General features: G+C 42.9%; 3 protein-coding genes across 4 annotated transcripts in view; 2 read left to right on the plus strand and 1 right to left on the minus strand.

Moving 5' to 3' along the window:
• The window catches only part of si:ch211-256e16.3 (kelch-like protein 20), a 30,120-nt gene extending 22,170 nt beyond the window's left edge, over positions 1-7,950 (plus strand). Inside the window, exons 7-9 of the mRNA XM_028814167.2 lie at positions 826-972; positions 2,759-2,924; positions 5,927-7,950. Coding sequence (XP_028670000.1) covers positions 826-972; positions 2,759-2,924; positions 5,927-6,095 — 482 coding nt within the window. The 3' untranslated portion in view covers positions 6,096-7,950. The remainder of the gene's footprint in view (positions 1-825; positions 973-2,758; positions 2,925-5,926) is intronic.
• A 1,651-nt stretch (positions 7,951-9,601) lies between these two features.
• On the minus strand, positions 9,602-19,334 carry LOC114661065 (NHP2-like protein 1). The gene is made up of 3 exons (XM_028814180.2): positions 19,166-19,334; positions 15,685-15,805; positions 9,602-9,920 (listed from the first exon to the last, which is right to left on the minus strand). Exons 1-3 carry the CDS (start codon positions 19,166-19,168, stop codon positions 9,658-9,660), a joined length of 387 nt encoding a protein of 128 aa, XP_028670013.1. The 5' UTR covers positions 19,169-19,334; the 3' UTR covers positions 9,602-9,657.
• A 1,355-nt stretch (positions 19,335-20,689) lies between these two features.
• Positions 20,690-26,399, plus strand: part of LOC114661058 (cytochrome b-c1 complex subunit 2, mitochondrial-like) — a 40,717-nt gene continuing 35,007 nt past the window's right edge. Inside the window, exon 1 of one of the 2 annotated variants that reach the window (XM_028814171.2) lies at positions 20,690-20,838. In XM_028814171.2, the coding sequence (XP_028670004.1) occupies positions 20,806-20,838 (33 nt within the window). In that variant the 5' untranslated portion in view covers positions 20,690-20,805. The remainder of the gene's footprint in view (positions 20,839-26,399) is intronic. The other variant, XM_028814170.2, reaches the window with a different exon arrangement.

Consider the following 26,399-nt stretch of genomic DNA (forward strand, 5'->3'; position numbering starts at 1 on the left):
GGTAAATATACCCTCAACTTCAAGTGTTTAGATCATCAGTTATTGTTCCACAATCATTAAATCGGGTCAGGTCAGGTTGGGACGCATGCACTGGTACCACACAACGGAACAGCTCAAGATCCTGGTTAGCAGTGGCAGACACGCGGTCCAGTCCCACCCTCTGGAAATGATCCTCTATCTGCCGCAACCAGGTGTTACGTGGGTGTCCCCTTGGCCTGGTCCAGCCACTCAGGTCCTCAACAATGAGGAATCGGCGAGCTGGATCACTGACGGTCCCTCACAGTGCAGGTCATGTGCCTCTTTCGGGACTCCATGAGCAACACAAAAGTCAAACCAGCGGCACCCAAGAATTCCCCGAAGAGAGACACAGGAAGGAGTCCAGTCTTCGTCTTGAGGTCACTGGATAGCGTTCATGACTCGCAACCCTATAGCAAGACAGAAAGCACCAGGACTCTAAAGACTTGGACCTTCGTCCTTTTGCAGAGAGATCGGGAGTGCCACACGCCCCTTTCCAGCGACCTCATGAAAATGAAGTAAATACTTTCAATTATGCATTAAAAATTACCACACTGCTTTGAATGGTGCATGGTGTGTTTACTTTTTAAAAAATAACGGCGAATAACTTGAGTATAATGCAGTGCAAAAAAATAAAAAACCAACATGAAGACCGTGGCAGCACATTTTCCATGTAGCGATAACATTACCTTGCTATTGGCCTGTGATATTTTACTTATGAAATCACAGTTTTAGGCAGGGAAAGCATTTCTGTTGCATGTTAACTTGAGAAGCTTTGGTGCTAAAAATTCCATTTTCTCTCTCCCACAGGGGGCGCTGTTTTGGAAGATGGAGATGGAATGGATCTAGCTCAAGTTTACAATCCCAAAACGTGTGTGTGGACAGAAGTGGCTTCAATGCAGATTGCCAGATCAGGCTCCGCAGCTTGTGTGCTGAAGGGGAAAATTTACGTTATTGGTACGTAAGATAATAAAGATAAGGGAGCACAGACCTGCTGGTGAGCAAGCAACATTTATAGGCCTTTCCTGCATTACTCCTGGAGCATTTGTGACCATTCACAGCAACAAATGTAAAGCAGTAATCCTGTAGTCTGTAATCTGAATCTAGAAAACGTTGAGGAAATGCTCTGCTGTGTGGTATTTTTAAAAGGGTTGGATGCAGAATCTCTCAATATGGAAGGTGAGACTTGAATTCTCTTCGTTCAGATGTGTCTGAGCTGTGCTGCGAGTTAAATCAGCGTTACAGTATAACGAGAGAAAAAAAATGAAATACACATTTTATGAGTATATTAAAAGGAAGGGCTCTGCATCGGTCTGTCGTGGTGAAAAAGGAGCTGAGCCATAAGGCAAAGCTCTCAATTTACCAGTCTTAACTATGTTCCTACCCTCACCTATGGTCATGAGCTATGGGTAGTGACCGAAAGAACGAGATCGCAAATACAAGCGGCTGAAATGAGTTTCCTCCGCAGGGTGTCTGGGCTTTCCCTTAAAGATAGGGTGAGAAGCTCAGAGTAGAGCCGCTGCTCCTCCGCATCGAGAGGAGTCAGATGAGGTGGCTCGGGCATCTGATCAGGACGCCTCCCTGGTGAGGTGTTCCGGGCACGTCTAACCGGGAGGAGGCCCCGGGGAAGACCCAGGACATGCTGGAGGGACTATGTCTCCCGGCTGGCCTGGGAACGCCTTGGGATTCTCCCGGAAGAGCTAGAAGAAGTGGCCGGGGAGGGGGAAGTCTGGGCATCTCTGCTCAAGCTGCTGCCCCTGTGACCCGATCTCGGATAAGTGGAAGAGGATGGATGGATATTAAAAGGAGTAAACAACAACATTTATTTGTATGGCACGTTTTCATACAAATGATGTAGCTCAAAGTGCTTTACAAGATGAAGAAAAAAGAAAATAGGCAATACTAATTAACAAAGAATAACGAAAGGTCGATGGCCAGGGAGGACAGAAAAAACAAAGAAAAAACTCCAGAGGGCTGGAGAAAAAAATAAAACAAAATCTGCAGGGGTTCCAAGGCCACGAGACCACGCGGCCCCCACTGGGCATTCTACCCAACATAAATGACCTCATTCGGTTCACATGGAAGAACTTTGTGATGACGGTCATGTGGACCTTCTGGCCTTTAATCCATCAATGTAGGGACTGCACTGTGCCCTGATCAGGTGGTGGTGGCGCAGATCGCCACCACAGAAAACTGGAAAAAGAACAGCAGAGAAAGTAGGGGTTAGTACGGGTTATGGAGATATGGTAATTAAATGCATTTACAGAGTATCAGGGTAACACTAAAATGAAGCTCTGAGAAAGCCATGTTACAGTGATGTGTTTTTAGCAGTTTTTTTTAAAGTGCTCCACCGTATTAGCCTGGTGACTTTCTATCTGTCAACTATTCCAGATTTTAGGTGCATAACAGCAGAAGGCTGCCCGCCTCACCACTTCTTTTAAGTTTAGCTCTTGGCATAATAAGCAAAGTAAAGAGGAAACTGGAACCAGCCCAGTGAAGGCCTGCAGAAGTGTAGCGGGTGTTCACCATTTAGCAGAGGACAGCTGAGAAGTTGACATTTTATTTAGACATACGTCCATTAGTTTGGTCATCAGTCTGAGCAGACCCACATTACAGAGATATTTTCTTCAGATGAGTTTCTTCTGCAAGGAGGGATTTAAACCGGCAGAGCACCAGTATGATGGCTTTGGAAGAAGCACCTAACCCTATGCTTCCTCAGTAAAGACTGGTGTCTTTTTTGCAGGTGGGTGGCATGCGTCAACAGAAAACACCGACAAAGTAGAGTGCTACAATCCCAAGACAAACAGGTGGACCATGTGTGCCCCAATGAAGGAACGCAGATATCGACCAGGTGTAGCAGTGGTAGATGGGAAGATCTATGTGCTGGGGGGAGAGGAAGGCTGGGACAGGTAAGTTTGGAGGTGAGAGTGATCACAGGAGTATTTACAGGATGGGATTGTATGGTCCTAAACTGCAAAGATGAAGAATGTTTACTCGATTGTGTTGACCTCTTTTGTAAGTCGCTTTGGATAAAAGCGTTTGCGAAGCTAAAAAATGTAAGTGGAATTAGCATGTCCTTTCTTACAGGAATGGTGTGCTTATCTGTAGCTTCTCTGGATTTCTTTGAATTCTGCAGGTTGCTCAAAAATGTTTGCAACATTTACTTTAGTCAACACTATCTAACACAGCTGAAATACCCGGCATTGCCAGAGAGGAAAATAAAGTGTTTTTTTTTTTTTTTAATTGTTTGAGAAAAATATAATAAAAAAAAAAAACAACTTTAAAAATAAAAATAAATTAACAAACAATCAAGACTCACTAATGTGCTTGTCTTGCGGTCTTGTATGTATGTTATCATCCAGTTGACGCTCGGAACCAGCCAACTCGATTTAATTTCAAAAGCAACAGGCGGGCGCGGTGGCACTCAAACATAAAGAATGCTGGCAGTCACCTCCAGTTCACCCTCTGGTGGCCGTTTGGAGTGTCAACTGGATGATAACATGCATACAAGAGCACAAGATCACCCACCACCCTACCCAGAAGGGGGTGGGTTAAGGTTGATTTCACACTACAGATATATACTGTATGTGTATATATAGATATATAGAGAGAGAGATACATAGATTAATCAGAAATATGAGGCACTTCATTTAATACTCCTGTAGCTGCTGATCAAGCACGGGTACATCACATTCCAAAAGAAATTTCTCAGTCGTTCGTTTTAAAATATTTAGTGAAAATTTGAAGCAAATAATCCACACAAAAATAAAGAAAAAATGATGTTACACACATAGAATAAAAGGCAGAAAATTTAGAAAAAATGTCTCTTCTCTAAACGTAACTTTTCTTGTCAAACTTTAGCTGTTTCTATACTTAAAAATGCTTTACATTTTCTGTACACTTTAAATGTATGGCGCAGCACATTCAATGGAGTACTTTGTCTTTCATGATGCTTGGCACATAAGGCACGGTTTAAAACCGTGTGCCCTCAATGCCTTACACATGGCAAGGCAGGTCACTAACTGAGTATAATGTATAGTCAGAGAGGCTAGAAATAGTAAGAATAGATAGATAGATGTGAAAGGCACTATATGAGGTAGGTAGATAGATAGATAGATAGATAGATAGATAGATAGATAGATAGATAGATAGATAGATAGATAGATAGATACTTTATTAATCCCAAGGGGAAAATCACATACTCCAGCAGCAGCATACTGATACAATAAACAATATTAAATTAAAGAGTGATAACAATGCAGGTATAACAGACAATAACTTTGTATAATGTTAACGTTTACCCCCCCGGGTGGAATTGAAGAGTCGCATAGTGTGGGGGAGGAACGATCTCTTCAGTCTGTCAGTGGAGCAGGACGGTGACAGCAGTCTGTCTCTGAAGCTGCTCCTCTGTCTGGAGATGATCCTGTTTAGTGGATGCAGTGGATTCTCCATGATTGATAGGAGTCTGCTCAGCGCCCGTCGCTCTGCCACAGATGTCAGACTGTCCAGCTCCATGCCAACAATAGAGCCTGCCTTCCTCACCAGTTTGTCCAGGCGTGAGGCGTCCTTCTTTATAATAAATAATAAACAATAATACATTTTATTTATATAGCGCCTTTCCCATGCTCAAGGCACTTAAAGTGTTGTTTACATATGCTGCCTCCCCGCGTAGAAGGCGCTCACCACAACCGTCTGATAGAACATCTGCAGCATCTTATTGCAGATGTTGAAGGACGCCAGCCTTCTAAGGAGGTATAGTCGGCTCTGTCCTCTCTTGCACAGAGCATCAGTATTATTATTATTATTATTATTAATAATAATATCAGTAATATACCAATTCAATTCAACTTGTGGGGGTTGTAGGAACCTCCCATAGACTATGCACTAATATTTAGGCAAACATTTATATAACGTAAACTACGGAGCTTCACCCCCTGCTCACTTTGATTGCCAACCCCCCCAAAGCCTGCGCTACGTGCCAGCCACTTCGTGTCTCTGCCCCTCGCGTTCGTGGATTTCAGTTTCAGCAAACAACAAATCTTTTAATTCTCGCGGATACGCCTCCTCATTGGGTAGAAACACTACTTTTCCCTGATGGCAACACGAATTAGATGATCTACAAGTCTCTGATTCAAAGTTTAAATCTGAACAATATATTCAATTTCTTTTCGCTGTTCTGTCATTTCACTGAGTAATAATTTCTGTTTTTTAGCACTAATGTGATCTTTACTATCAATTTTTGGAGACGTTTGAATTTTCGTACTTCCATGATCTCTAACCTGCTCTGCATGTGTATCGCGCCAACGTTTCTGAATTCTTTACGACGTTCTTCTACTTTGTCTTTTATTTCCGGCCCCAGGCGTGGTTAAATCTCTTGGCACAAAGTCTCATCTTGCAGGACATGAAGGTGTCTCTCTGAAATAGCCTTGTCTCGTCCCAGGATTTTTTTTATATAATAGAAATATTCAGCCCTCAAAGAGTTCAACTGCGGTGGGGCAGTGGCTCCTGTCACATATTTTATCCTGACTGGTTTCTCATCTCTTGTTTTAACGTAACGTAACACACCATTCTCAAGTTCAGGGATGCACGTGATGGGGGTGCCAGACAATTCCAATGCCCACTCACACACGCCAGGCCAATTCACATTTACCAATTAAACCCACGTGTTCATGTTGCTTTTATTTTACTTATACTATTTCATGTTTTTTTGTCTACTGATTTGTGTATTAAACTTTGCAATGCACATTAAAATAAATCTTCAGTAATGGCAGGTCTTCAGGGTGGCACAGTAATTGGCACCACCCTGGATTTAAATTAAGCACTTGGCCGTCGTCTGAAGTTCGCATGCTGGCCGCGTGTCTGTTGTGAGGTTATGCTTGAAAGACCTCACCAACACAATTCTGTCCTGCAGGTACCACGATACCATTGAGCGGTACTGTGACGAGACGGACAGCTGGGAAATCATTGGGGAAATGCCAACAAGCCGCAGCTGGCTGAGCTGCGTCTCCCTTCAGGTGCGGAAGGATGCCCGACCTGGCCGACCGTGCAGCGATTCAGAGAGGGAATACTCTGTGGACTGAGCGGGCAGTCACCCGACCCCGAAAGGACACAGTCCTGCCCATGTTTGTTGTGGAAGCTGCAGACATCCTCTTTTGGCAGGCGACACATACGGTATGTGCCAAAACTGAGGTTGGAGGTCTTCTGTGCTTGTCCCGTTAACGCACAAGGAATGGGCCTGAAAACGTACAGCACAGTTTCTGCCTTTCTGTAAACCTCATGTGTCTTGCTGCGCTGAGGCGTCTACCACTGAGGGCCAGCGGTGTCGGAGAACAAGAGGAAATGTTGTGCCTACTTTGAATGTTTGTTTGTTTTTTTCCTAATTTAAATCCTTGTGCCTGTTCAGCATTTAAAACGAGATTGGAGAAATGACCACAGCTACACTTCTTGTCCACCTTTGCCAGAGGCAGCATCAGCAGCAGCAAAAGTTTCTCAAGGGTTCAGAGGGGACATCCCAGCAATCTGATAAATATGTGAACTTGGTTGGACAGGCCAGAAAGGTGGCACCCAGATGGGCATGGCAGAGAGGTCATGGCTAACCCAAGTAAACGCTGACCACTGGGCATTGTGTTGTCTTTGTGGGATAATTCAGCCACCTAAATGTGCCAAGTTCTGAGCTTCTAACGCAAGTCCATAACACCTTCCTTGGCCAGCCGTGACATTGGTTGGGCAGGTTGTATTTGAACCATTGTGGTGCACACTTAGTACATTTACTTTTTATTGTCGCTAAAAAGTATTGGAGCTGATTAACAATTGACATTGTTTTTGTTTGGCTCATTTAGCCAATCACCAGTGCCCTACCATTTTCTCATAAAGCACCATCTTGAAATTCACATTGACAAAAAGAAATGGGACATCACAAATGGCAGCTGGCAATTTCCACAGCACTTGAACGCAGCAGTTATTGTATTTTTGTGTATTTATTTGTTACACTGATCTCTCCGGGTGGTTATTTAGCAGTGGGCATATAAGGACTAACTACTGTGGTACCATGTTTTGCTGTCTATTGTCGTCTTTAGTCCAACTTTGAACTTTAATTATATTGCCTTCTGTTGTTAAATACCATGTTGTTTTTGTCAAAAATCCGTAACTTACAGTGCAGCTGGAGGAAAATCAGACAGAGCAGCAGGCCTCTTTACGTTTGGTGTTCACCTTGGGTATGTCCTCATCACTCCAGCTTAGAAGAGCCATCGACGTGCTGACTTAGCTGGGCGTACACACTAGCGTTAGACCGGTACTCCCGTTTTGACTTTGGTATCGATACCAGTCTTTGGACCTCCACATTGTGACCAGAAGGGTTCAGAAGTAAATAACAGACAACTCCACACGCCTACATCTTACTCCTGCCTTCATGGAATGCCATATTATGTGCGGTGGTAGCTGTGAAGTCCAGATTGCATTATTGTGTCAAATCCCAAAAACGCTGCCACCCTTCTGGTTCAAAATAGCGTTTTTTTTGGTACTTTCCAGCACCGGTAGGTTATATAACCTTAGTACACACCTGACTTGATTTAAAACTGTTGACTTTAAACGGATCTGGAAAAACGAAGGCTGCCACTCCAAAGTCTTCAGACCCCTTCATGTTTGTTTTTGTTATGTTGTAACCTTGTGCTGAAAGCCATTTCAATTCGTTTTTTTTTCTCATTAGACAACACGCCGTATCCCAGAATGGCAAAGCGAAAACAGGATTTCAGGATTTTTTGAGAATTTATTAACAATTAGCCACGGTCAAATAAAGGTAATTGAATAATTTAAAAATATCTTATCTCTTGCCCATCGTGTACTTTCAGCGCCTTTCCTCTATTCACGCGTGTTTGAAGGTCTTCACCGGTGCGCCCTGTTTTGTTCCTGTAAAGCCCGCATCCCAGACTCTCATTTTTCGAGGAACCATTTGTCACCTTCTATGCGGTTTTATACTTTCAATCATTGAAGGCGAGTCTTTCCATGTGTGTCTTCTGCCTTTACTAACCTCCTCACTGGTGCACAATCTGTCAAATGCATTCCCCTAAAGTCTTCTTCTCAGAGACTCTGTTGGGTTTTTTTTTCCAGGCACCATTTGTCACCTCCTATGTGGTTTTACACTTTCAATCGTTGAAGGCGAGTCTGTCTACGTGCGTCTTATGCCTTTACTAACATCATCTGTCAGTCGCGTTCCCCTAAAGCCTTCTTCTCAAACTCTGCTGTTATTTTCAAAGTGCTTGTCTCACCTCCTGTCCAGTTTTATACTTTCCATCTTTGAAGTCGACGCTCTCAGTGTTTGTCCCCTATGCCTTCACTTCTTCTCCTGTGTCTCGCACTCAGGTTTCTCTTTTGTCAGTTTGGCTTTGGTGAAACAACAAATCAGGTAGCTCAGAGGTAGTGGACACACAGATCTTAACTGTTTTGTTATATAGTAAATAAAAACCTGAAATAAAAGCATTCACATCATTTGCTTTGGTGCATCCCATTCTCTTGCTCACTATTGAGATGGTTGGAGTCCACCTGTGAGCAGTTCAGTTAACTGGATGGGATTAGGACAGAGACACAACTGTCCATAGAAGGACCCACAGCTGAGCAAAAAAACCAAGCCATGAGGCTGAAGGAATTGCCAGCAGAGCTTTCAGGTGGGATTTTCTGGAGGCACCGAGCTGGAGAAGGCTACAAAAAAATAAAAGCTTTGAAGGGTCCCAGCAGGACCATCGCTTCCATAATTCTTAAATCGAACAACCCTGACTCTTTCTAGAGTTGGCCAACCAGCCAAACTGAGCAATTGGGGAAGAAAGGCCATGATAACCAAGAACACAATCATCACTCTGGCTAAGAAGAAGCTGAGTAAATGGCAGGAACGTCTTTGAAACCATAAAGCCACTTTATTTAGTGACCGTGCCCCTTACTAGCCACTCCACTTTAGAAGAGACCCTTGAGACGCAGGACTGGCCGAGCCAAAAGCAACAAAGGCTTTTAAATTGATAAAATGGTTGTTGCACTGTCAAGAAGCTGTACAAAATCGATGCTTATATTAAAAAAAGGTCGTTTGTTGTGCACTCTCTCATTTCCAGTTTCTTTATTGGACCCCCCCCAGTCTATTTCCGTTTTTCCATGTATACAACTGCAGTCTTCCTGAATGTTGTATTTGTTATCAAACACTCACTCCCTGCTGGTTCGGCCATCTCCTACCCTCCACTCCAGCTGTTCACTGTTTGGTGTCAAAGGTCAAGTTAAGTTTAAAATCATTTTTCTCTTTTACCGTTTGTTACAAAATGTTACTTTTATTTTGGATAAGAAAGCAAAATAGCTTTTTCATACAGAACAGACCGAGTCCCCCCCCACCCACCACCTCCAATTTTGGTAAACACCTGAAAAATCGACTCTCCTGTCTGTCAGTTCCCCCCATTCTTGTCCTTTTCTCCAAACCTGGGAAATGTGCATTTAAAGGAAAAAAAAGTTTACAAAAACTTTTGAAGTAAAACACATCTTTCTAATACAACAACAAAAAAAAATAGATTTTTACCATTAAAAAAAAAAAAAAATTCCTTACGCTATTTAAACAAAAAAGAAAAAGGAGTCCTCATCCTCCACCCATGTCTACCAGCACTTCTGCAGCGGTTAGACCAGCAGCCTTTCGATTGCCATCTGGACAGACTGAATCTGCGGCTTCAGCTGAGAGCCCTCTTTGATAGTCACTGATGTGGCAACCACGGGACGGGATACTCCACAGGCTCGCCCCAGGGCCTGCTTGGAGCGTACAAACACATAGGGGACGTTCTTGTCTTCACAGAGTAAAGGGAGGTGCAGGATGATCTCCAGGGGTTCTGCATCTGCCGCCATCACAATGAACTCTGCAATTCCTCTATTGAGGGTTTTAGTGGCTAGAGAGGAAAGGAGGAAAATTTACATTTGTGACATGGGGAGGAAAACCAGCGTGGAATGATCTACCCAGTACTGCCACGTACATTACACTTTTTTGATAACACAAATCACGCAACAACTGATTGTACTGTATAAGAACATACAATCCGGTTCATTACCTTCTGTTTATTACGTACACAAATAGGAGTAAAATGAACAGGACATTGAATCAAAGTTTGAACAAACTGCATGGTCAGACAGATTGTCAAGTGGTGGCCTAACGTCCATGTCGACCTTAACCGATCTATTGTGGTTTGTGTCTGTGTGTGGTGATTTCTTCTCTTCATCACTCTGGTAGTGCAAACAAGCTGTCTGCTTGTAAACTTCTTTGAGTGTGCATGGCTGCACTTGTATGTATATACACGTATTTATTTAAATATTATATCACAACAACTATATGCAAAAACACCGAAAGTGTATAGGCCTTGTCCCATGTCTAGGCAAGATCAGACCGCACAAATATCAGTCGAATTTGACAATTTCTTAGGCAGCTGGACAAGAGTCAGGCTGGTTTTGAAGGACACGGGGAGACGTACTGGACCAAAAACAAAAGGCCTGCAATCTGTAACAAGACAAATGCAGTGTAACTCGTTTGAAGAAGTTAGGTCAATTTTATTGGAAGTTATCATTGTACATAGGTCTGTGTGTGTTCAGGGTTGATAACTCAGAAACTGCTTGTTCTAAAATGTCCCATCTCTGCTTGGGTGTAGTCACCCAGGAATGCTACGCAACGCAAAAAAAAAAAAAGCAATTTTACGATGAATATTGTAATTAAGATGTCAAAATTAATTCCAGTTTTATAAAGACACAGATGCCATGCTAAAATAAACATTTCTTAATGTTTTGAACACCATACACTCAGACTGTGAACTTAGAAGGAATGCACCATTCCGTTCTTTTAAACGTTACATATCCCGTGTAGGTTGTAGTGATGGCCAAGACATTTTTAATCTCGTGCTTTTGTGGTGAAATTAAATATTGAATACCAGTAACGGCGCATTGCACGTTATATCCTTGACTTGACATTCCTAGTTTTCATCGTGTTTCTCTGTACGTTTAGCATTCGTTTGCTCAGAGGTTGATGCACTTGCTGCTTCCTGAGCAGCTCTTCTCTTCTCCACATTAGTGGCCCACTTCTTTTCTCTGCATCTTTTCACGTTAAAACTGATTAAGTCAGTGTTTGTGTTGCAATTACAGTATCTCACAAAAGTGAGTACACCCTCACATTTTTGTAAATATTTTATTCTATCTTTTCAAGGGACCAACACTGAGGATGTGACACTTTGCTCCAATGTACAGTAGTCCGTGTACAGCTTGTATCACAGTGTAAATTTGCTGTCCCCTCAAAATAACTCAACACACAGCCATTAATGTCTAAACCTCTGGCAACAAAAGTGAGTACACCCCTAAGTGAAAAATGTCCAAATTGTGCCCAAAGTGTCAATATTTTGTATGGTCACCATTATTTTCCAGTACTGCCTTAACTCTCTTGGGCATGGAGTTCACTCGAGCTTCACATGAAAAGATATAATAAAATATTTACAAAAATGTGAGGGGCGTACTCACTTTTCTGATACTGTACTTAGTACGTTTTCCTTAATCTTTCACTTAAGCTGGCACTTAAGTCTTCAATCTGCCTCCAGAATGATTTAAGATATGAAGAGATAGGGGAAGTGACGGCGAAGGTGGTAGGGAATGAGAACGACGCCCGTACGGATGCGCTGCATGGACACTCTGCTGGCCGCTGCCAAGAGTTGATTCTACAATAAAATAAAAATAAAAAGAGGAATAACCTTGGAGGTCAATCGTCACCCTGAAAGTGGATAGTAGACGTCACGTAGTATATGTGTACCAAACTTCAGGTCAATAGGTCAAATGGTTTGCGAGCTACAGGCGATTTCAAATCCTGGACAGACATGGTAGCTTATTATATAAGAAGATTCCAACTCAACATGGTTAATATTGTAGGTTAGCAGCTCTATACGGTGTCAAATGATGTGGAAAAAGAAAAAAATTCTCACGTAACCCGTGTCACATAATCCATGTGTCTGACATCCATTTGTATGCTCAAAATGTGTGCTTTTTTGCTAAAATAGTACTAACTTACTTAATGAAAATCTGGGATTAAATGTAAACAGGGAAGAGGACATTCCCACAATGCTGTGCGTTTGAACTGAAAACGGGATTCTACACCAGTTAATGAGGGGACGAGGCAGATCTTCAATTCAATTTTTTCCATATCGTTTGGCACTGGACAGCATTGGTCAACACGTTGAGTTGGAATATTCAATATTAAAATTTCTCCACAAAAGCATGAGATTAAAAATATTTGTTGGCCTACACTATAAACTATACAAGGTACGTAACATTTAAAGAAATATATCATCTCTGGGCAGAGTATTCCTTTAAGTCGATGGTGAATTTTCAAACCCATGGAAGTAAAAGTAGACAGGAAGGTGGGCCCCAATTTAATTGACTGGTGTGGGGGGGCATGTGCCAACAAAAAGGGGGATTCCAACATGGGTTTTTATAAATAATAATATGGTCATCATGGACTAATTGTGTAAGTATCACATTTATTCACAGACTTTTGTTTGGAAACTAAAAATACTTAAAAAAATAAATAAATAAAAAATCGAACATTGAACATGAATTAGTAAATACTAAATTTAACTGCAGAAACTTTAATTTGAATTATTTATTAAAATGCACACTTTTTAAAGCTGCTGTTGTCTTTTCAAATCAGGACGGCCAACAAGTCGCTCTGCCAGAGTTCGCACTGCAGCTGAAGGCCCTGCCACATTAATCAGCTCCTCCTGTGATTTTCACTTGTAGATTTCATTCATGTAATCTAGTGGTGTTGGAAGCAGTTGCTTCACGCTCTCATGAACACCATGTCCAAGTAGTCTGACATCCCAAGTGTCTCAGTTTGGTCAGTCATGGGGCATTTGTTGTGTACTGGAGTGTGGACAACAAATGAGTGCTCAACTGAAGGAATAAAGCAGCTATGAGGAGGAATGAGTTAACCTCAGAAATGGAGATCTGTCTGATGTAGGGAATCCATTCCTGGGAATTTGGGAATCGTTCTCCCGGGAATGACACAAGGCACGGGCATCTCACATGTGAACGGTTTTAGAACGAGTGACACTTATCCTCTTTAATAAAACCCCTGTGTGCGTCCAGTGTCCGTGTGTGTGTCTTCTGGTGAGGTGCGTATGCGCGGGGCACGGTGCGATGCTTCAAAGGCCGCCCGACGCATCACACAAGACAGAGAGGGCGGGACCTATAAAATATCGCGTGGCAGATCCAATCGGATTTCGGTAAATGAGGCAAGACTTAAAACAAAAAACACAAAAAATCCAATCGGGTACTGAGATGCAGAGACCAGCTTCCCCATTGTTGTGCAAGTGTTCACTCTTAGGATGTCAGATTTGCGTTTAAGAAGCTTGGCCCAGTAAAGTGTAAAGTAAAAGTACATTTATTTTCGCACAAATTACATCAGTTGCTGGGCAGAATCTGCTGATTGCCCACTGTTGTGACAGAAAATTAAACGCATATTACGGACAGCAAAGCCAGTATTACTGTCAGAGAAAATTACAGGCATTTTACGGAAAAAATTTAATGAGGTAAAAGGTCCCTTGCCATTTAATATAGACTGTTCCTACTAATGTTTATGGACTACTGTTCTAGCGCCCGTTATTGTAACAGGCTTAATGACTAGTTTTTAATAAAAGTACTACAATATGTTGACACCAATAAAAGACTAACCTTAACTACAAGCAGTTCATGCTGTCATACAAGTACATGTAGATGTACAATGTTGTCTTTTGGCATCTTACTGGTCTCGGCTGTGTCTGCAGTCTGCTCCTGTCTGTTTGATGTTTGACGGTCTGGCCGGCTGTCTATTCTACAGATGTTTGGGAGAAGTGGCCAGTATCTGTGGATGCTGCTCCACTGTGCTTTTTACTGGCGGAGTGGTGGCTCTGAGGCTAAGGATCTGCACTGGCAATCTGAAGGTTGCCAGTTCAAATCCCGTAAATGCCAATAGGGACTCTGCTCTGTTGGGCCCTTGAGCAAGGCCCTTAACCTGCAATCGCTTAGCGCTTTGAGTAGTGAGAAAAGCGCTATATAAATGCAAAGATTTATTTTAAAGATTTATGTACCTAGTTAGTTGCGTTAATAAGAGCGTAGAAAGCACAACGTGTCAAGCGTGCGGTCGTCCAGGCGAGAGCACACCCTCGTGCAGAGTATGCCAGCCACTGAAGTAGGCGGCACAGTCATCAGATACTGATACACTTGTTCTAAACAACAGCTGCTCTTGCCGTTGCTCTGAAACGCCGCCATTTCAGCTTTTAGTGATGCATCCAGTTTCTTGTCATCATTCTGTGATGGCAAGTTTCTTGGCACAGATAATGCGGATGTAACAGACTGACGCATTGCAATTTCAAGTTGCTGTTCAAAGCTGTCAACAGCACAGACGTCAATGAACTCTGCCCCGTCCCGGCATTTGTGAGCTGCAGAGTGCAGACACCTCCCAGTCCACTGTGCTCAGTCTTAGTGGGAGCCGGGAGACTGAGTGCTGCTGGTCTGTTGTTGACTAAATTAATGAGCAACACACTACACCGTGGGCCAAAAAAACGTGCCACTTAATTATTTTCAACTATAACTCTGTTATTTCTTGATCGATTTTTACACACTATATATGCGAGCTTGGCCGTTCCTGTTCAGCTGGGAATTCCAGCAGTTTCATTCCCAGGAATGCGGGAGCCCAGGCATGGATTCCCTAGTCTGATGGCGTGCGATTTATGCACCGTGGAGGTTGTATTTGATGGAGATTGCAGATGAACTCACCACATCTGTAAAACATTTGGAAAGCACCAGCTCAGTCAGGATGCACGTTATTGGGCGTCAGAAAATGAAGTACGTTTGCGAAGCTTTGCAAACGTGAAACTGAGCTGGAACGTTGTCTGATTTGTCATGACCTGCAATATCTAGTCGCGTAATCCGACATCTTCAGGTGATAAGACCAGTAACTGCAGTCATCTGGTTTGACGAGCCCTCCGACTAGATGTTGTGTAATATGCCACTGGCTCTTGGCTAACTCCATTTAAATCTTTGGCTCCTGTCCGTATTTTTTTTTTTTTTGACTGTTCAAATTAATTCTGCATGCAAGCCAAATACGACACAACTATGAACAGCTATGGATCCTAAATGTGCCTTGCATTCCCAAAATTATTAAAAATGTATTTGTCAGACAAATGTGACTTAATAAAGCACTAGGAACACTGACAGCAGGCCGGCTGCCACGCTGCTTCCAAGTGCAGGATGTCTACAAATTTATCAGCTCATGATGGAAAGGACAGCTTTTGTTTTCAGTACAGTTATCATAGCCATATCTGTATGCAGACACTGGTGGACATGGGGGAGGACGTGGAAAGACATGACGGGGATGTTTTGGATGGACCAACGTAGCAATGTCACTTACGTTTAGAGGATGGATACAAAGCCTGTGTTCCCTTTCCATGGCCTTGTGCATGTATGGCACTTTGAAAGCCAGTGATCCTTCACACCATCATTCAATAAGACCACATTTGTATTTCTGAACCTGCACTTTTTGCGGTCTTAAGACATAACAAGCGCACTTCCCATAATCCTGTTGTGAAATTCAAAGCCTAACACCACTTATGAATAGAGCGTGGTTGCTGTTGTTTTGCAGTTTCTTACCTTCATTGGCTCCTTTGCGTAACTGTTTATAGTTTGCTGCTTGCTGTACCAAGTCAAGGATGGTCTTTGTCAGGGTGGCATCTGCCAGAGGGTAGGCTTTGGGATTCACATCTGCATCAGCCTGTCAAATAAAACCCATAATCATGAATATGTTGTGTAAGTTAACTTTCTTCAATGTATAATAGCACTTGTACTGCCAAGGGTGCATTAAATGGGTCAATAGGGGTATTTCTTAGAGTGGCCACTACAGATGCACCGTGGCAGTGAGGTCAGTCATCCAACGTGGGACTAATGCCAGGCTGTAAAGTGGTGTAAATATTTGGCAAGCCACAGACATTTGATGTATCCACCTCTAAAAATGGGTAACACACATAACATCCTCAAACTTGGGAGGGTCATACGAGGTTGGAGGTTATTTCCAGCAGCACACCAACCCTGGGTGAAGCACCAGTATGCTATGATGCCCACACAGCAACACAGGGGCCAATCTGGAATCACAAATCACCCCAACATGCACATCTTTGACCGGGCAGCAACATTAACCAATGTGCACCAGTGGAGCACCAAAGTCCTTGGGGACAAATTAAGTACGAGGGCAATCCCAAAAGTAAGCGGTGGGGACGTAGAGAAACTGTTCGTACGGCTGTTGGCCACACTGTTGTGATTGGTGCTTCCTCCACTCCCAAACAAGCATGTGTGGCTTCGCTGGGATGCTCAATCTTGGCTTGCCAGCCCTCGACAATGGAGCTCCCGTTGAACGCTACCGCCAAGTGCGAAATTGCAGTTATTCGTTTTTTGAAAGCAAAAGGCGTTAAACCGGTTGAAATTCATTGCCAATTGATGGAAGTGTATGGACAGTCGTGCATGGATGTCAAAAACGTTCGCAAGTGGTGTAGAGAGTTTACAGCCGGTCGTACTGAACTTCACGACGAACAAAGGAGCGGGAGACCGTCAATTTCCGACGAGACAGTCGCGAAGGTTAAGGAAAACATGCGTAAAGATCGGCGGATCACTCTGGATGCTCTCTGCACCCAGTGACTACCACCTGTTCCCTAAGTTGAAAGAACATTTGTCCGGAAGGCGATTCTGCTCCGATGAAGAGGTGAAAGATGAGGTTCAGCGCTTCCTGAAGGACATGGCGGCGAGCTGGTATGACATGGGCATTCTAAAACTACCACAGCGTCTACAAAAATGCATCGACCGAAATGGCGATTATGTAGAAAAACAAATCATTCTTTAACCTTTAAAATGATGTAAACATTATAGAAAATAAACGGTTGTTTGTATTTCTAACAAAAGTAGGAGACCTTACTTTTGGGATTGCCCTCGTATAAAGTCCCATCTATCAATCCACCAGATACATTTTCTTAAAGTGGCCAACTACAAATCCTAAGAGTGACTAGATTTTTGTCGTGCTTCAATCAGAGTGACAAAGGCAGTTTTTCTTCACTAAAAATACACTAAAAATGTTCCATTAATAAAGCAGATAGGTTTGGAGTGGAGTTGGTTTAGCTTCTGAACTCTTTTGTTGGGGAACGTGCAAGAAAAAATGTCATTTAGCTCCTGATCTGTTCGGTAATCCTATGTGAGTCTGCCCCTGATCTTTGGATAAGGCTATCACAAAACTTGAAGTAGGACCCCACATCTGCTTTTCAATTGTATATGGTGGACAGATATTCACAAAAAATTTAAGGGGGACTCCTCTCCAAACCACACTTGGGGGTTTTTATTCAGAGTCAGAGTGCACAGTAAAAAATAAATAAAAAATACCACAAGACCCTGACCTCTGCAAATCCTAATAACCACCCACAGTTTTGAACATTAAGAGGTGGTCATTTAGGTCCAAACAGCTCCGTTGGTTAAACCACAGCCAAGTTATTTCAATGCCTCGTCCAGAGAAGCCCCCCGATGACAATTCACTACTGGACTGAACTGTCAGTAAATTAGACAACGCAGGACAAGAAGTTAAACCAGTCTTCTAAACTTTGAAATGTGCAATAATTATAAGATCACAGTACAAACACCATATTTGTACTTTCTTTCTGACAATAGTATTAGTAACAACCAGAAACTCTGAAGGGGGGGGGGGGGCTGATAAACAAACAAACTAATATACAAATTAATTTCTTAAATCAAAATGCCCGCCAGTAAATTCTACCTTGGGCAAACTTCAGCTGCTATATTAACTTTTTCTGCAAATATGGGCGGAATGTTCAGCACTCCCCAATCATCCATTCCTTACCCAGACCCTTATAATGATCCTCTTAGTGCACCTTGTGAATTAAAAACATTATATATACTGGACATCTAAAAACGTATGCAGAGAATGAACTGGAGGCCCCATTCTTCCATTTTGTAAACCCCCTTATCCTGAAAAGGGTCGCGGGGACGACGGAATCGAAAACGGCAAGCATCTTAATTAAAAGAATTAAAAATTCACTAAATGCTGAAGTTGTGCTAAGGATTTATTTCCAGATCACACTGCAGTCGGTCTACAAGGACGTGGTAGGACACATGGCACTAACGGCAAGAACTGCAATGCGACTGAATAAAAAAATAAATAAAAACAAAAACGTGCAGCCACGAGAACCACCGGGGCCCCCGTCTGTAAAACCCTGAAAGCACTGGCTGGGCGGGCAGTGCCAGGCGAGGTCATCCACCTCCCACTATTCCTTAAACCCGGGCACCGATTAGATGCGTTGGTTACATAAGACCATTAAAGCCTGGTCGCGCTAGTCACGACCCAAAGTCCCAAACCAGGACACTTTTTTTACGGGCTGACCAGAGATGTCATTTGTCCACTGAGTGTGCCAGACGCAAATAAAACTGATGACCTGGAATGGAGAGGAGAGGATTTCTCCCGTGGAATTTCTGGCGATTTGCAAAAATGCACATGAAATCGAATTCTTGGGGTGGGGTTCCTGACCCCTTAGCGTTTCGGCCGCCTAAAAACGCGACATTTATTCCAATTACTGGACGCAATACATAAACTGGTCACACTATGGCCATTTTTCGCATCAACCGAACGGTGCGGCTTTGAAATCGGGATAGGGGAGTACGTGTGAATGAGGGCATACATGCATCCCCGAATTCAGCCTTGAACCGAAACAGATCGAAAGCGCCGCACCTTCCACGTGGACACATAAACACACATCACTAGCATAAGATCCAGACGGCGCGGGGTCTTCTCTCAACACGTTACTTTCTGGACACCACGTGGCTGACCCCAAACACGTGCTGACGGTTATCTTAGCGTACACATCAGTCCAACCCCATTGTGGAATTTAACCGGTAAGGACACGTATCGCTTAACTGACAGATGCCAACGAACATCCAAGTGAAAAAAAACACTTAAAACCGAGCGACCTAAACCTTCAACCCGAACCCGCCAGGCCTCGCGGACGTTAAAGGCGCGCAAGCCACCGTGGAGAGAAAAGCTTCACGGTACGCCGCCGCGCTTCTTCTAAACATGAATACTCACCATGGCTATTGCGGAAAAACGTGTGTGTATCAAAAAGCAGACTAGTACGCAGGGTCCCCTCGGCGTGCGCTTCACGGAGGACAAGCACAGAGATCCAAGCTGATTTTATCAACTGGCAGAAATATTCGCTTTCTCCCACAATGCAACTCGAACTCGCGCAGCGGAGGCGGAATCCGACATAACGTCACGCCTCTTCAAGCATCATGGGAAATGTAGTCTTTCTGAGACTGACCCGTCCCTGACACTCAATACCACTACTTGTACTTCTCTGATTACAGCCTCTACGGACACACTGTACTTTTTAAGTTTGGTTTTTATGTTGTCTCGTTTTCTTGTCCCTTTCTTCGCCTCCATTCTTTCTCCTGATCCTTTCTGTAAATATGTTGCCATCAACATTGAAATTTAATGCCAGGCAAAACAACTGGTAGGAATTTGTCTTGGTGCTCCATCCATACACATCACAAGGTCAAAACAATTAACACAATACAGAAAGTATAAAACCACCACAACATTACATACATTAGTAGTAAACATAAATTGCACAAAACACAAACATTTAAAACAATATAGAAAGTAGAACTGCAGTCCCGTCCAGTAATAGATCAAGTCAATCCTTATAATATAAACAGAAATGAAAGCATAATTTAGACTGGGTGGAGGAGTTCAGAAATCAGTAAAAGGCAGAGACGAATCAGAGATTGCGTTTAACCAGAGTGGCTGCAGTAGGAAAAAAGCTGTTTCTGTGTCTAGTCGTTCTTGCCTCAATGCTGATCACTTAAAGAGAAGGCGTAGGCTACGGAATCAAGTGGTGCAGCAGGGATGTTAGATGCTACGCCGCGTAGCATCTAACATCCCTGCTGCACCACTTGACCACCCTGCCAATCAGAAGAGCTGTGCACCGTTTCAAGAAGTTGGAAGTGGTCACTGGAGACATGGACATTGACTGGAGGGCAATGTAACCACATTGACAAGTTGTATTAGCCAGGCATGAGCCACCAAGAATATGAGCTGGCATTCCTTTTTTTAAATGTGCAGATTCACAATCAGCGGCAGGGGCGCCTATAAAAAAACAAAGTCAGAATTCCATCTTGTGCACCAATGGCAAGAAGCCCTTTTAAGGATCATGAGCCACCTAAAAGGGCTATGTAAAGAGCAAAGAATCCATTCTGGCATTCGGTGCCAGCGCTACAGTACGACGTTGACTTTTGCTCCTCTATAGCCCACAGGCACAGTGTTGGTTTACTTCTGAGTCGTTGAGTTATTTTTGTTTTGAGGTTTTTTTTGCCTTTCACCCAAACCCTTCGGGAGTATTAGCATAAGTATTTGCAGAAAGGACTATTTTATTCCATGACACAGTACATTAAATCTTATGTCTGTCTGCGGTGGAATGAGCATCGCATTTTCTTGGATAATAACAAGATTTTAATTCAAAAAGAAGAAACGGACTCCGTAGCATCCATTTAGAGCCAAAATGGCTTACTCCGTCTGCGCGCGCGCACACGCATGTGTGTGACGTCAGCTGCCGTATTTCGCTGGTCGCCAGGCATTCGCGACAGTGGCATGCTGGGTAGGACGTCCGCCGGCCGGCCATATTGTCTGTCAGTCGGTTGCCCGCTCCTTAACTTGACGGAGAGTGAAACATGAAGGGAATTCGCAACGTGGGATCGCTCTCGGTAAGGATTCTCTAAAGACCCGGCGGCGGCGTTTCGTGTCCTATCGGAATAAGCGACCGAGCGAGTGGAGTCGCTTGACAGCCGGGGCCGAGCCTGTGTGTCTTGGGAGTTCTGTTGACATAAATTTGAGGTTCCACAAAGTCGTTTGAGTTATACACTTATGGGTGTCGTTTTCAGGGTGAAGGTCGCAGCCCACCACCCCACACCCCTTTAAAGGATCTTCATCAAGCACCTTCTCTTTTCCTTCCCAAGTTGTGTCTGCTCTCAAATCGGGGTTTTCAATCGGTGGGTTTCTATTGAGTGAAGGTCGTTCATTGTGTTCGTTTTCAGACGCGTATGGAAACCAAAAATATTGTTACTGGGACTGAACAGATCCCACAGGCTAACGTGTTTCCTACCATAAACGAGTTGCAGGTTATGCTATGAGGACCCGACGTCCTGATATCAGGCTCTACGTCCCGGTTAGGCGAAGCACACGTCCCGTTTTGTTTTTTCTTGGACCCTCCCGTGTTTATGCATCGCGTTCCGGAATTGAATACAGTGTCCCATTTGGGACACATGGACTTTAATTCCATGTGCCATTTCACAGGGTTCACGATACTCCATGGAGGACTGCGACTTCAATGTCCTGAGCATTTCTACCAAGTGCAGGAAACTCCATAGGTGACCACGTTTGGTTTTTATGTCCATTTCCACAAGGTGCAGGATACTCCTTGGGGGACCCAAAGGACTTGTGCATCTCTTCAGGATGGGCGATACTCCCCCATTCTGGGTCTTACATTTAATTTGAGTGCAGCACACTCCCTGGATTAATGAGTTGGGACCCATTTTGGAACAACGACAGTCTGGTCAGCCTTTACACAAGTGCCAGTGCCCCGGTTTGAGATTTTGAAAATGTTGGCACCCCAGTTGTGGCCAGAAGTTTTGAGAATGACCCAAGTGTTGGTTTTCACAAAGTTTGCTGCTTCAGTGTTTTTTTAAGATCTTTTTGTCAGAAGTTTCTATGGGATACTAAAGTAGAACTACAAGCATTTCATAAGTTTCAAAGGTTTTTATTGACAATTCCATGAAGTTTATGCAAAGAGTCCATATTTGCAGTGTTGGCCCTTCTTTCTTTTTCAAGACCTCTGTAATTCACCCCGGCATGCTCTCCTTCAGCTTTTGGGCCAAATTCTGAATGATGGCAGCAGCCCATTCTTTCATAATGAGAATTTGGGGTTTTTTGTTTGTCCACCCGCCTCTTGAGGATTGACCACAAGTTCTCAATTGGGGAGTTTACTGGCCATGGACCCCAAATTTCAATGTTTTGTTTCCCGAGCCACTTAGTTCTCACTTTTGCCTCATGGCCCCGGTGCTCCTTCATGCAGGATTGTTCATTGTTGGTCACCAAACTGTTGTTGGATGGTTGGGACAAGTTGTTCTCAGAGGATGTTTTGCCCCTCTTGACACTGCAAATGTTGACTCTGTGCATATACTTCATGTCATTGTCAATAAAAGCTTTTGAAACTTCTAAACTGCTTGTAATAAGGACTTTGTCAAATGGTGCAACTCAAACCACCTACACCTGAGCTGGTGGTGGATTTTAGGAGGACCAGACCCTTCATGAACCCCATGATCATCAGAGGTGACTGACTGTGTGCTGAGAGTGCAGACCTATAAATACCTGGGAGTGCAGCTGGATGGTAAACTGGACTGGACTGCCAATACTGATGTGCTGTGCAAGAGAGGACAGAGCCAACTATACTTCATTAGAAGACTGGCATCCTTCAACATCTGCAATAAGATGCTGCAGATGTTCTATCAGATGGTTGTGGCGAGTACCCTTTTCTACGCGGTGGTGTGCTGGGGAGGCAGCATTAAGAAGAAAGATGCCTCACGCCTGGACAAACTGGTGAGGAAGGCAGGCTCTATTGTAGGCATGGAGCTGGACAGTTTGACATCTGTGGCAGAGCGACGGGCGCTGATCAGACTCCTGTCAATCATGGAGAATCCACAGAACAGGATCATCTCCAGACAGAGGAGCAGCTTCAGCGACAGACTGCTGTCACCGTCCTGCTCCACTGACAGACTGAGAAGATCGTTCCTCCCCCAAACTATGCGACTCTTTAATTCCACCCGGGGGGGTAAACGTTAACATTATACAAAGTTATTGACTGTTATACCTGCATTGTTATCACTGTTTAATATTGTTTTTTATCAGTATGCTGCTGCTGGAGTAAGTGAATTTCCCCTTGGGATTAATAAAGTATCTATCTATCTATCTATCTATCTATCTATCTATCTATCTATCTATCTATCTATCTATCTATCTATCTATCTATCTATCTATCTATCTATCTATCTATCTATCTATCTATCTATCTATCTATCTATCTATCTATCTATCTATCTATCTATCTATCTATCTATCTATCTATCTATCTATCTATCTATCTATCTATCTATCTATCTATCTATCTATCTATCTATCTATCTACCTACCTACCTACCTACCTACCTACCTACCTACCTACCTACCTACTTCAGTTTCCCATAGAAACATCTGACAAAAAGATCTAAAAAACACTGAAGCAGCAAACTTTGTGAAAACCAACACTTGGGTCCTTCTCAAAACTTTTGGCCACGACTGTAAATTTAACAAATCCTCCAGTTCAGTGAAGTCTGCGCTTCGTCGGAGGTGTAAGTAGCTCCACACGGTCTGATTCTGTTCACCATTTCGTACTGGATGAACTGGAGCTGAGAAGTGGGCACTCCTGTCAGCACTGAGTGTCCAGCCTTAAGGAGGGTCATCAGATTTTCAAAGTCCCCTCACCAGGACACTTGTGTAGCATTCCTTTGTGTGTGTTAACTCGTGCCCACCTGTGATGCTCGTCCTCATTTGTTTAATGTCTGCTTTGTGTCATCATCATCAGCGTGGGATCAGGGTAGGGAGAAAAAAAAAAAATTTCACAAATGAACACGTATGCATCTTAATCAAATCGCTACACGTTTCTTACTGGCTAACTAAAAAGATTACAATATGCAGGCTTTCGAGTCGACTCAGGCCCCTTCTTCAGGCGAGATGTAATCATTACATGACGCCCGTGTTGAATGTTAATAAACTGTTCCTGTATATGCATCAAGTTTCGTATTTTTGTAAATCTCGTTAATTTTTTAGCTTCATTTATGGAATCAGTGCAAGTCAATATTCGCTTGAAGAACAGCTGCTCTTCAGTAGCTTTTTGTTGATGAGAAGTGGACAGGTGGTCATCTGTGTTTGACTTTTCTTCCATGTGCGACTCTAGAAAATGCTTTTGTCAATGATGTGTGGAGAACAAGTCCAAGGAGGTTCTGCTCAAGCTTTATAACGCACTGGTGAGGCCTCGTCTAGAATACTGTGTGCAGTTTTGGTGTCCAGGCTACAAAAAGGGCAAAGCAGTACTTAGACGTCTTGTAAAGATCCTTAAGTTTGGGTTGAAATTTAAGTAATCAACATCCAGCTCAATGTTAACATTTCCAGTGCACCCTGCAAAGCACATATCTTTGTTATATGCCATTTGGTATGGGATTCATTAAAGCAGCGTTAATATTTGTGATGCACCGTCTGTTGGAATGACAAATGCAATGCGTATGTTACTGTTATTTACCATTTAGTGTGGGATTCATTAAAGCAGTGTTAATGTTTGTGATGCACCATCTGTTGGAATGGCAAATGCAACACATTTTATTACTGCAGATGTTTATGATGCACCATCTGTTGGAATGACAAATGCAATGCATATGTAACTGTTATTTACCATTTAGTGTGGGATTCATTAAAGCAGTGTTAATGTTTGTGATGCACCATCTGTTGGAATGGCAAATGCAACACATTTTATTACTGCAGATGTTTGTGATGCACCATCTGTTGGAATGGCAAATGCAATGCATATGCTTCTGTTATATGCCATTTGGTGTGGGATTCGTTCAAGTAGTGTTAATGTTTGTGATGTGCCATCTTTTGGAATGACATATACAATGCATTTTATTACTACCAATATTTGTGATGCACCATCTGTTGGAATGGCAAATGTAATGCATATGTTTCTGTTATATGCCATTTAGTGTGGGATTCGTTCAAGTAGTGATAATGTTTGTGATGCGCCATCTTTTGGAATGACATATACAATGCATTTTATTACTACCAATATTTGTGATGCACCATCTGTTGGAATGACAAATGCAATGCATATGTAACTGTTATTTACCATTTAGTGTGGGATTCATTAAAGCAGTGTTAATGTTTGTGATGCACCATCTGTTGGAATGGCAAATGCAACACATTTTATTACTGCAGATGTTTGTGATGCACCATCTGTTGGAATGGCAAATGCAATGCATATGCTTCTGCTATATGCTATTTGGTGTGGGATTCGTTCAAGTAGTGTTAATGTTTGTGATGCGCCATCTTTTGGAATGACATATACAATGCATTTTATTACTACCAATATTTGTGATGTGCCATCTGTCAGAATGGAAAATGCAATGTATTTTATTGCTGCAATTGTTTGTAATGCACCATCAGTTGGAATGACAAATGCATTGCATATGTCTATTCGAACATTTGGTGTGGGATTCGTAAAGGCAGTTGCAACACTTCCTTTGGAGCTGAAAGCCCTCACAGAGCAGGGTGAGGAGGCACAGCAGTGACGTGCGGTGAGGTTCATGGCTGGTGACTCCTTCAGAGTTGGATTTACAAATATATGAACCCTATAGAGTCGCTGATTCACTATTCAACTGGCAGCCTGCACACTGACTACTGGTTATGTTTCATATCTCATCAGCATTCTTTACACACACATCGGTAAGGCGTATATTTGGCTAAGAAAGAACATTACATTTATAGCGGCGAGAGAGAGCACATTTGCTCCTCACCCTCCATGTGTTCTAAATTTGCCGTTGCAATTCCACAATTCAAACTCATTCAATACAAATGAAATTATAGAGAGGTGTAAAAAAAAAACAGATTTCAATTTGACCTTAATTGAAATATTTAGTTGTTTTTAAAAGCTTTTTATTCTGATGCTTTAATCAATTTTAATACAGACTGTTCAACAAAAGGAGAACATGAAAAACAAAGGAGTATTTTATTTAAAGTCAAAATGTAAGGAGCAAATAAAAACCAAGACTACAGCTGTTTAAGACTAAAATAAGCAATAAGGGTTCAAAATCTTAACAAGTGAGACAACTAAAGTGAAGCAGAAGTGTTACTTGAGCAGTAAGTGCTTCTTATTAAGCAACTGGGTTGGAGCAAAAACCTGCAGCCACTGCGGACCTCCAGGACCGTGATTGAGTACCCCTGCTCTATGGCCTCCAGATGCAGGAGTCGCCTGGAGGACCACCGTGGCTGCAGGTTTTCATTCTAACCCTTTTCTTAATGAGTGACCTGTTTTTGCTGCTAATTAACTTCTTTTGATTCATTTTAATTGATTTGCTCGTGAAGACTCAGACACCTTGATTGTTTCTTTTTCCTTAATTAGCAGCCAAACAATAATGAGATACAAAATGAGCCAAAACAACTGGCACTCAATTAAAAGAAGGGT

This window comes from Erpetoichthys calabaricus, chromosome 11 (genome assembly GCF_900747795.2).
Source record: "Erpetoichthys calabaricus chromosome 11, fErpCal1.3, whole genome shotgun sequence".
Classification (NCBI taxonomy): domain Eukaryota; kingdom Metazoa; phylum Chordata; class Cladistia; order Polypteriformes; family Polypteridae; genus Erpetoichthys; species Erpetoichthys calabaricus.